This window comes from Neoarius graeffei, chromosome 5 (assembly GCF_027579695.1).
Source record: "Neoarius graeffei isolate fNeoGra1 chromosome 5, fNeoGra1.pri, whole genome shotgun sequence".
Lineage (NCBI taxonomy): Eukaryota > Metazoa > Chordata > Actinopteri > Siluriformes > Ariidae > Neoarius > Neoarius graeffei.
The window spans coordinates 25093172-25105090 of record NC_083573.1 but is presented as its reverse complement, the minus strand read 5'-3'; the positions used below and the strand labels follow the sequence as shown (position 1 = coordinate 25105090).

The 11919-nt window shown below is 41.0% G+C and overlaps 1 protein-coding gene across 1 annotated transcript in view; it reads left to right on the top strand.

The window, feature by feature from the left end:
- Window positions 1–11919, top strand: part of rmc1 (regulator of MON1-CCZ1) — a 75288-nt gene that overhangs the window by 32510 nt on the left and 30859 nt on the right. Inside the window, exon 9 of the mRNA XM_060921433.1 lies at window positions 2875–2980. Coding sequence (XP_060777416.1) covers window positions 2875–2980 — 106 coding nt within the window. The remainder of the gene's footprint in view (window positions 1–2874; window positions 2981–11919) is intronic.

Below are 11919 nucleotides of genomic sequence, written 5' to 3'. Positions count from 1 at the left end.
GAAAAGGATTTGCATCCAAGTATTAAAAAATGATGCTTATATTCATAATTACATTTGTCCAAGTACTTTTGTTGTATGTGAAATTTTAAGCACATTCTCCTTATCGTGAATTTCTCTTTGAGTCAGTGAGCTACGATAGTTAGAGTTAAAAGATCATGAACGGAGATGATTTCTTCATCTGTTATGTAAATGATGGAGTTTATCGGCATATTGTTGTCAATGTCCACCCACTGACTCGCTATGTTTTCTAAAGCTTCATCATTCAGTTCGTACATGTGTTGCAAATCATCAGTGTCAATTATGTTGCACCACGGGGCTGAGCATGGGGTATAAAAACACTGCCAGTGTGCTTTAACTAGGTGGTATTAGCGGTCATTTAATCTTTTTATTGATCCTTTGATCATTGTTCTCGTTAATTGTTAGTGATTGACACCTAAGCAAGTCTCATTAAGCCTTTGTTTTATGGCATTAGCCCTCTGGGATCTGAGGGTATTTTCTGGCACTCTAATGATTTTGACATGGTCTGATTTTGTCAATTTCAACAAATCTAAGCAGTATTTTCAATGTCATGACTTTTTTTGTATTCAGCACAAGTTCAGCTACAATAATATCTATGTAGTATGTATGTCATGATTGTACTTTAAAAAAAAGATACATGAAGATGTTGTAAAAAGCGGTTTTAGAATTGTGTGTGTGTGTGGGGGGGTGGCCTTACCCATTGTGTCGAACCGTTTTGGTCACTTGAGGTGATTTCTGTTCAGTCTTAGGAATGTATCGAGCACAAAAACTTAAATCTGCTCCATTGACGATTAACTGGCCATCAAAAAATGTATGTTCTATTGTTTTGGGATAAAGGGTTGGCAGTGGGAGGCGTATTCAGTGAGAAGGGTAAAAAATTCCATTCAATGAGAAGAGTGAAAACCCCTCTCATTGCCAACTCTTAATCTCATCAGGTCAAGTCATAATGGGATCAAGTTACTCAGTTCAGAGCCACAAGCTACTCTGTTACACAATTACTCTGTAGTAATTTTGTTCCCACTCCAACGCTAAATTTTACACACTAAACTCAAAATCAAGCAAAATTAACTATTTTTGAGGAAAATACTTTTAACTCTGGCAAAACTGCTCAGTCACTTTTCCTGTGTATGCACAACAGCACACGCATATCAACTGATCTGCTTATAATAAATAGAAGAAATATTTACACTTGCACGAGTTGATCTTTGGCTGGATCGAGTTGAAGTAAAAAAGGGAAAAAAAAAGGCACCGCTCATCATTAGTGTCGCAGTTCTTAAGATTGAATTGAAGCGCTGTCCTGAATCATCCAAAGTGCCTAAAATCCGCATGCCATCTCGCAACAAGTTTTACTTCCAACTAGCCTAAACTGTGTCTGACAGATTTTATCCTGTTTACAGTGGGCGTTCCCATCGCGAAAGAGAAACCAATCGAAACTGAAAGAGTGAAAGTGATTATCATGCCTTTACCATGTGAATAGTCTTTTATGAATGCGTAAGTGCGTACTCGGCGCTCCGACTCCGGTGTGACTGAGTAAGGTGACAAGTTTTGTTTCATCTAATTTAGGTCATTTAAAAACTATATTATTTTGGCAGTGGGCACGTAGGAAAGTATAAAGTTTGTCAATATGTTTATCATTCTTGTATGATGAAAAGCTCATGAAGATATTTATGTAAATGCATGATATACTCATTCTAAACCTGTCGAGCTTTGCTGGCGAAGCTCTCGACCCCAGAGAGTTAACATGTATTGATTACTTGACTACGGACTTGATTACTTATTGTTTGTCTCTGGTGGGAAGAGGAGCACATAGCTCAGTGTGTCATGTAAGCAGGTGGATGTCATTTCAGGAAGAGTGTTTATTTACAAACAGGCAGGCAAACATGGAGGAAAAGACAAAAGGTAGAGTCCAAGTACACAAAACAAAGTCAAAACCAAAAAGGCAATACACGGATACAAGGCTTGGTAATATGAGACACTAGGTATAGTGTGTATACTTCAAGGCTGTGTGTTTAGAGAGCCTTTATAAGCGTGCGCTGTGATTGTGCTCTAATCTGGAACAGATACATAGTAATTGGTCCTAATGGCGCTGTGCATGGTCCTAATGGCGCTGTGCATGCTCCATGGCCTGAGCGCCAACGCGCGTGGATGTGACAGTGATGTGTGGGCTTTTTTTGGGGTGGGTTAAAACTCCAACTCATTGTCACTAAAGGTGGGGGACACAAACTTAGTTCATTATATGCGAAAGTTCATAGTAAGTGTTCGTTATAACGAAGTTTCAGTGTATCTAACTTTGTTACATGCCTTATAACTACAGCTAACTAACAAGTTAATGTTTAGTCAAGGTAGCATATTCTCAATGAATGCAGGATATAATGCACATACTGGATTTCACATTTACTTTAAAAATGTTTATAATTTAAGCTTGTATAATTTATAGCTTAAATTCCAGCAATCTTTCTTTAGCCTCAGCTAACTTGGATGCTAGATCACTTCCACTATGTGCATCATTGCTTATTATGTTATTTACATAGATCAGATATTGGATTTAGATTTTATGGCTCGGTGTTTTTGTTGAAGTTTAGCACTAGATGTCTCTTGAGCAGAATTATTTATTCATTAGTTAAAGAGCCTCCCTCAGAATTTTTTATTTATTTTTTTCTGGAGTGGCTGGTGCACATCAGGAAGGGATGAAATAATACTAGTTACATTTAACTGTGGTTTTGTGAACAACAGAGAACCTACACTGCCTCCACAACCTTACCACAAGGTTATATACTTCCAGAACTGTGTATATACAATATTTTCCATTGTAATGTTAAACGTTACCCTGTTTAACCAAGCTTACTTGTTCAACAGAGAAGGATCCTGTAAAAAGGCACATGTGCTGAAACTGAACACCTCAGGCAAATTTGCTCTGAATGTTGTGGATAATCTGGTGGTTGTGCACCACCAGAGCTCACGGGTAAGTTTTCTTTTTATTGTACTGCCATTACTCTTCCTTTAGTGATCCATGCAAGAGGTATGCACATACTTTAAATAAATAAATAAATCCATGCCTTGAAAAAGTATTCATACCCCTTGAACTTTTTCACATTTTTCCACCTTACAACCACAAACTTTAAAAAGTTTTTTATTGAGATTTTATGTGATAGACCAACACAGAGTAGCACATAATTGTGAAGTGAAATGAGAATGATAAATGGTCTTCAAAATTTTAAACAAATACAAATCTGAAAAATGTGGCATGCATTAGTATTCAGCCCCCCTGCGTCAATACTTTGTAGAGCCACCTTTTGTTGCAATTACAGCTGCAAGTCTTTTGTGGTATGTCTCTACCAGCTTTGCACATCTAGACACTGAAATTTTTGCCCATTCTTCTTTACAAAATAGCTCAAGCTCAGCCAGATTGGATGGAGAGCATCTGTGAGCAGCAATTTTCAAGTCTTGCCACAGATGCTCAATGGGATTTAGATCTGGACTTTGACTGGGCCATGCTAACACATGAATATTCTTTGATCTAAACCGTTCCATTGTAGCTCTGGCTGTATGTTTAGGGTCATTGTCTTGCTGGAAGGTGAATCTCCTTCCCAGTCTCAAGTCTTTTGCAGCCTCCAACAGGTTTTCTTCCAGGATTGCCCTGTATTTAGCTCCATCCATCTTCCCATCAACTCTGACCAGCTTCCCTGTCCCTGCTGAAGAAAAGCATCCCCATAGTATGATGCTGCCACCACCATGTTTCACAGTGAGGATGGTGTGTGCAGGGTGATGAGCAGTGTTAGTTTTCCGCCACACATAGTGCTTTGCATTTTGGCCAAAAAGTTCAACTTTGGTCACATCTGACCAAAGCATCTTCTTCTACATGTTTGCTGTGTCCCCTACATGGCTTCTGGCAAACTGCAAACGGGACTTTTTATGCCTGTCTTTCAACAATGGCTTTCTTCTTGCCACTCTTCCAAAAAGGCCAGATTTGTGGAGTGTACGACTTATAGTTGTCCTGTGCGCAGATTCTCCCACCTGAGCTGTGGATTTCTGCAGCTCCTCCAGAGTGATCATGGGCCTCTGGGCTACTTCTCTGACCAGTGCTCTCCTTGCTCGCTCTGTCAGTTTAGGTGGACGGCCATGTCTTGGTAGGTTTGCAGTTGCGCCATACTTTTTCCATTTTTGAATGATGGATTGAACAGTGCTTCTTGAGATGTTCAGAGCTTGGGATATTTTTTTTATAACCTAACCCTGCTTTAAACTTCTCCAGAACTTTATCCCTGACCTGTCTGGTGAGTTCTTTGGTCTTCATGATGCTGTTTGTTCTTCAGTGTTCTCTAACAAACCACTGAGGCCTTCACAGAACAAGTGTATTTATGCTGAGAGTAAATTACACACAGTAGGACTCTTAACTAATTAGATGACTTCTGAAGGCAATTGATTGCACTGGATTGTATTTAGAGGTATCAGAGTACAGGGGGCTGAATACTAATGCATGCCACATTTTTCAGATTTTTATTTGTTTAAAATTTTGAAGACCATTTTATCATTTTCGTTTCACTTCACAATTATGTGCTACTCTGTGTTGGTCTATCACATAAAATCTCAATAAAAAACTTTTAAGTTAGTGGTTGTAAGGTGGAAAAATGTGAAAAAGTTCAAGGGGTATGAATACTTTTTCAAGGCAGTATGCATGCATGCATCCATCCAGTCCCAGGTAGCTATTTATCTAATATGCTTTAAAGCGGTGTTCTAGTGCCACAGGCGGGGCCCTGGGTTCCTTTAATTATTGGCTTTGCCGTAAACCTGTATTAATTACCAAATGAAATTCTCTTTTTGCTTTTAAATAAACTATTTATGATGGTTGGTGCCTCCACTTGGTAGAAATATCCCATCTCATTATCTCTAGCCGCTTTATCCTGTTCTACAGGGTCGCAGGCAAGCTGGAGCCTATCCCAGCTGACTACGGGCGAAAGGCGGGGTACACCCTGGACAAGTCGCCAGGTCATCACAGGGCCGACACATAGACACAGATAACCATTCACATTCACACCTACGGTCAATTTAGAGTCACCAGTTAACCTAACCTGCATGTCTTTGGACTGTGGGGGAAACCGGAGGAAACCCACGCGGACATGGGGAGAACATGCAAACTCCACACAGAAAGGCCCTCGCCGGCCACAGGGCTCGAACCCAGACCTTCTTGCTGTGAGGAGACAGCGCTAACCACTACACCACTGTGCCGCCCTAATAGAAATATAGGATAAATTAATAACTTATTCTTAGTAGATTAAATATTTATGTACTTGTTTTAACCCACTCTTTTAAAACCTTGTTTAAACGACAAAATATGAATGAACTCAAAACAATATAAACATGACCACACACAACGACTTTTATATAAAAATAAAGCATTATTATTAAATGAAATGGAGTTTTAAATGGCTTTTCAATAAACATAAAATTAATTAGGTACAAAACAAATTCGATATTTAACACAAAGTGACTCTTTGAATTGCTGTATAGTAAAATAAAATTACTCAATATGTACCCTCAACTTTCTCAAATGATGCTGTATTTATACGCAAGATTAACTGAGGGTGCACTCCTCTCACTCACTCACTCACTCTCGCACGCACGCACATTCAGTCTGAAAAGAACTAAAACATTGCAGGCCTGAGTCGATGCTTGTGGGTCTGAAACTTGGTGACCCTTTCACTTGCAAAACAAGCAATAAATAAATAATTTATATGGGCGGCACGGTGGTGTAGTGGTTAGCGCTGTCACCTCACAGTAAGAAGGTTCTGGGTTCGAGCCCCGTGGCCGGCGAGGGCCTTTCTGTGCGGAGTTTGCATGTTCTCCCCGTGTCTGCGTGGGTTTCCTCCAGGTGCTCCGGTTTCCCCCACAGTCCAAAGACATGCAGGTTAGGTTAACTGGTGACTCTAAATTGACCGTAGGTGTGAACGTGAGTGTGAATGGTTGTCTGTGTCTATGTGTCAGCCCTTTGATGACCTGGCGACTTGTCCAGGGTGTACCCCGCCTTTCACCCGTAGTCAGCTGGGATATAATATAAATTTTTTTTTTTTTTTTTAATGTTTTGCTGAGTGATGATGAAGAAAAGGGATCTGGTGCTGGAACACGAGGACACGAAGCGCCAACTTCTGGCGGCAACACGCACGTGTGAAGAAGGGAGGAATAGCTGCTAACCGGAATCTTCTATATTTCTCAAAAAGTCCAAGGAATGCCTCCTGGTCTTATCCTTAAGTGAACATAAGTTTCCTCATCTGTTCTCATTTCAAAGCTTCAGTAAACTCAGTCCAAGTCCATTATGTTTTTAACTTAATTTACAACATCAACACATGGTAACAGTGCAAAGCAATACACACTAATGCATCTATACAACGTGTGCTAACATTGCTAGTGGCTAATCACGAATAGCATTTACAATTTTTATGCTGTAACGTACAGAAACAGCATAACATAAGCACACAGAAGTATTTACCTTCCGCAAGCCTCCTAATGACTTTTACCCGTCGGTAAACTCTGCATCCACCATGGTATTTGTCATAATTCTCCGGCTCGGATGTTCCCTCTGTATGCCTGCTTATCGTCTCTCGTCTCTCTACTTCTCTAAACTCACACACGCTACAGGGTCTCTGTGACATCCCGCCCCAACAATGATCTGATTAGGCTCCTAGTTTATCACATCCAGTACAATTAAATAATTAGCAAGATAGACAGTTTAACATGGAGGTGTGACTGAGCACATTTTTACCTGTGTATGACAAGCAAGCTATTTGAATTTCAGTGAACTTTAATACATGACAAACGTTTCATTATCAACTGTTTTTAGAATTATTTTACTTTGAAAATGTATTATAACTTTTTTAAAATAAACACCGTATATGAACTTAAAATGTTTTTAATTGCTTTTAACAGCATTTAACAAATTATTACTTTTTTAAATTCATTTATTTTCTGTCTATGCCTTTAGTAGGCTGGGCTACACCCTCCCCCTTCTAAATGTTAGAGGTCCTCATCTAACCTTGACCCTTTGACCTGAGGTTAAAGTTTGTCTTCTGTCTTGGTGTGACATTTTCTTGGGAGGTGTATAACTACTTTAGTCTCAACATCTTTGTTCTGGGATGTGAGGTTCAACTGAATGACCATGCCATGATGCGCAATGGTCACAGGTTCCTCTGTAGAATGTCCTGGTTGATCATAAGTCAAGCGGATAACTGGCTTAGTCTCACGCTTACACCTCATTTCTGGAATGTCATTAGATTTCACAGTTTGTTCAGATGATGGAGAAACTTCTTTCTCAACATCAGTGTCATTTTCACTTCTGTGTTTTCTCACTTTCTGAGTTTTGCGGGTCAACGTCACCCAACACTTCATCTCTGTCATTTTGTTCAGGTTCTGACAAGTCCATATGTTCCTCTGAAGAAATTGAGTGATGTTCGTTTTGTTGGTACTGTCTTATGAGTTGCCTCATTGCTTCATCCATATCAAAAGATGGTTGTTCAGGTGAAACTTCAAATTCTGAGTCAGATGAAATTACAGACTTGTCTGTTACCGGATCCGATGGTACAGAACGATGTCTTTGTTTCTTTACATGTTGTGATCTTGTGACAACTGGTTTGTTGACTCATTTTCATTTTTAGTCTCTGGCATTCTGACCAGATAACCAATGGGCAAAAGATGGTCTCTGTGGAGTGTTTTGATGACTCCAGAGCCATGTTCAGGTTTGACTCTGTAAACAGGTAAGTTTGGTAATTTCTTGACACTGACGCAAGGTGTTGATTTCCAGCGATCTTGGAGTTTGCTTTTTCCTGTAAGTCCAACATTTCTCAACAAGACGCAGTAACTTTCTGATAATGCTTGACCTTTGACATGCTGATCATAGTGTGTCTTGTTTCTCAAATGATTCTTTGTTGCGGTCTCCGTAGCTAGTTTGTATGCTTTCTGAAGATCCTTCCTTAATGTTTTAACATACTGTAGATGAGATGTTTCCTTCTCACAGTCAGTAGTGATATCAAAGCAAGCGTCAATGGGAAGTCTTGCTTCCCGCCCAAACATTAGGTAGTAAGGGGAGTAACCTGTTGCTTCGCTGTTTGTGCAATTGTATGCATGAACCAAATGACTGATATGTTGGCTCCAGTTATGTTTCTTTACATCTTCCAAAGTGCCAAGCATGGACAAGAGTGTCCTATTGAAACGTTCTGGCTGAGCATCACCAGTGGTGGTAAGGCAAAGTGCGTGACTTTCGGATTCCAAGCATAGCGAGAAGTTCTTTAATCAAGCGACTCTCAAAGTCTCTGGCTTGGTCTGAATGAATTCTAGCAAGAAGACCATAATGTATGAAGTATTTTTCCCCACAATACTTTGGCAGCTGTCAAAGATTTTTGATCTTTGGTAGGAAATGCTTGTGCATATCTTGTGAAGTGGTCGGTCACTACCAAAACATTGGCAACGCCTTTGTTGTCTGGTTCAATCTGTAGAAAATCAATACAGACTAGAGCTAAAGGGCCATTACTTGTGATCTGATTCAAGGGTGATGACCTTTTAAGAAGTGTCTTCCTGGAAACATCTTCCACATGTCTTTAGTGTATTGCTCAACCTCTGTGGACATACGTGGCCAATAGAATCTGTCTTTAAGCAGTTCTGTAGTTTTGTCCACTCGTACATGTCCACATTCATCATGTAGAGACCTTAGTACTAGTGTTCTGTACTGGGCAGGCAGATCTAGTTGCTTAATTCCTTTTCCAGATGAACTTTGTTTTGCTCAGTAGAGTATGCCATCATGGATGTTGAGCTTTGAACTTTCTCTGCACATCAGTGCAACTTCAGGGGGATCAGTTTTGGATGAAACTGGTACATTGCCAGCTTCAATGGCAGCTTTAACTGGGCCAATGATAGGGTCCAGATCTTGAGCTGTCTTAAGCTCTTTTATGCTTAGCTGTGCTAAGTTGTTTGTACTTAAGCTAACAGGGCAGGCATAAACCTCAGGCATGGCTGCTGGAGGTACTCCTAGCTGATCTACTAACCTAGAGGAAGTAGTAGGCATGTCTATCACAGAAGCTTGTTTGCAAATGGCTTTGATTCCTGAAGGTGGAATTTCTGTCCAGTTTTCTGTGTTCTTCGAGCTATACTGTCGGGACAACAAATCGGCATCTACGTTGTGCCGGCCTGGACGGTACTGGATGGTGAAATCATAGGTAGCTAAGGCAGCTAACCAACGGTGTCCAGTGGCATTTAGGTGGGCTGATGTGAGAACATGGGTTAAAGGGTTGTTATTGGTCCTCACAGTAAATTTACCATGGCTCCATACAAATAATCATGGAATTTGTCAACCACTGCCCATTTCAGGGCTAAAAATTCCAGCTGATGGACAGGGTATCTCATTTCTGAGTTGCTGAGTTTGCGACTAGCAAATGCTATGGGCCTAAGGCCCTCTGGATACTCTTGGTTCACCACTGCACCCAAGCCACTCATGCTGGCACCAACATGAAGGATGTAAGGCTTGGTGGGGTCTGCAAATGCTAACACAGGAGCATTTATGAGACAGTCAATGATCTTTTTGAATGCAATTTGACAAGCGTCATCCCACCATTTTCCAAAGGGTTCGCATGCTTTGAAGTAGGTTTTGTTGGGGTCTGTGGCTTGTCCTTTCCTCCCTTTGAGTTGGAGGATAGCCTTTTGTGAGCTCAGTGAGCGGACGAACAATGCTGGAATAGTTCTCAATGAATCTGTGATAGTAACCACAGAAGCCTAGGAATGACTTCAAAGACTTGGTCAGTCAGTTCTTTCCAATTTTTAACCACATCCACTTTAACTGGGTCAGTGGCGATGCCGAACGCTGAGACAATGTGGCCTACATACTTAACTCTGGGCTGACAGAATTGGCATTTGTCAATGGACAGTTTAAAGCCAACTTCTTGGAGTCAGTTGAGCATTTTCAAGAGACGCTGCTGGTGCTCTTCAAGGGTTTTGCCAAAGACAATAATGTCATCAAGATAGACTAAGACTTGGAGAAGATGCATGTCACCTACGGCTTTCTCCATATGCCGCTGAAACGTAGCTGAGGCTCCGGTAATGCCTTGGGGCATTCTTTCGAATTGGTAAAATCTGAGAGGACAAATGAATGCAGTTTTCTCCTTGTCCTCTTCTGCCATGGGTATCTGATAATATCCACTGTGAAGATCAAGTACCAAGAACCACTTGCTGCCTGAGAGACAATCAAGGGCGTCATCGATACGCTGCATGGTGTATTGATCTCGTATGGTCTGACTGAGAGTGTGATAGTCAATGCAGATTTTGATAGTTCCATTCTTTTTGCGCACAACCACAATGGACGATGCATAAGGGCTACAAGTTTCTTTTATGATTTGTCTTCTGACATTGTCGATGTCAGCTGTTGCTAAGCGACGTGACCTTTCTCGAAAAGGAGTGGGGTCACTTAAGCAAATCTGATGTTCAACTCTGATAGCTAAACCAACGTCCCATTCTTCTAGTGAGAAAACATTCCGCCTCTCTGCTAACTTTTGGTGAAGTCGCCTTTTCCAATCTTCGGGGATAGATGAGTCTCCAAAATTAAAGGGCTCTGAATCTAAGGTGTCAGCTGGGGATCCAGAAGCTTGTGGTAAGACCACTGTATCCACTGCATATATCTCTGCAAGGACTGTTCCAACCTGGATAGTGGTAGGATTTTGTGACTCGTTATGCAGAAGCACAGTGAAACTGTTAATGTCAACATCATTGACAGGAAGGACACCTGGTTGTGACAACACACCAGAAGGAAGTTGCTGTGAAGCAGGTGCTTTGATAAGAACAGTGTCTTCTGACATAGATGCCTTCTTCTGTATTTTACAGGTGGCATAGCATTTCTCACCAGGAGCAATGGAAAGTGGACCTGGGCCTTGCCACGTAACTTGTCCTATTGCTTCATCTACAGGTTTTGTCTGAGGGAGTTGAGTCTGTGACTCTAGCTTTTCATACACCGCCTGTACTCTCATGGAATGTACAGCGTGCTGAGTACCACTGTCCTTCATGAGTTGCCACAATCTGCGAAACAGGGATGTATTAGTGCCTACAATAACGTGATTGTTGGCAGTATTTGGGCTCTGGACATATGAGAGCAAGTACTGTGATGAGCCCTTTAACTCCTGCTACATCTTTGAGGAATTCCATCTGTACAACAGCATAACCTCTGTAGGGGTAGTCTGAGTCAGCTAGACCCCAAATAGCTAGGTTTGAAATGGGATGGATTGGAACATGGGACAAATGTTCGAGTACCATTCCTCAAAAATGATGGTTACTGTAGAACCAGAGTCCATTAGAGCATCACAATAAATTTCATTCACTTTGATTGTTGTGATTGAGGGAGGTCCAACAAGTCCTTTGGGTAATTTAGCCTCTGTTTCAGGGACTTCCATTTTATTTACACTTGCAATGAATTAGTTTGGGCATTGGGTGTTCTCTTTTTGTTTAGTTGTGGGCCCATTTGTGGGTTCACGCACTTGGCGAATGAGCTTTCTGATCACCTTTTGGGCATTTTCTGGAGACATGCACTTTGGTGCGATGTGCCCATTTTCACCACATTTATAACAAAAGTAGTTACCAGCTTCTTCAGTGAACTGACTTTTAGACTGAGCAGGCTTTGGTGATGGGGTTGCTTTGCTTTCAGGAAAGTCTGTTATGTCCCTTGGCTTTGCTTTGGATTTAACTGTCATCAGTTATCTGCTCTTTTAGTGCTGTTATTTCTCTTCTTAGTGCTTGTACTTCACTGTTCGACTCCTTTTTTGCTTTGTTTTTATCCTTGGACTTCTTTGCATTAATATTATTTGCTATCGAAGAAAGCTTGTTCATTTGTTCAGTGAACTGTGCTTTTAATTCTTGAACCTCGGCTTTGAGATCCATTGG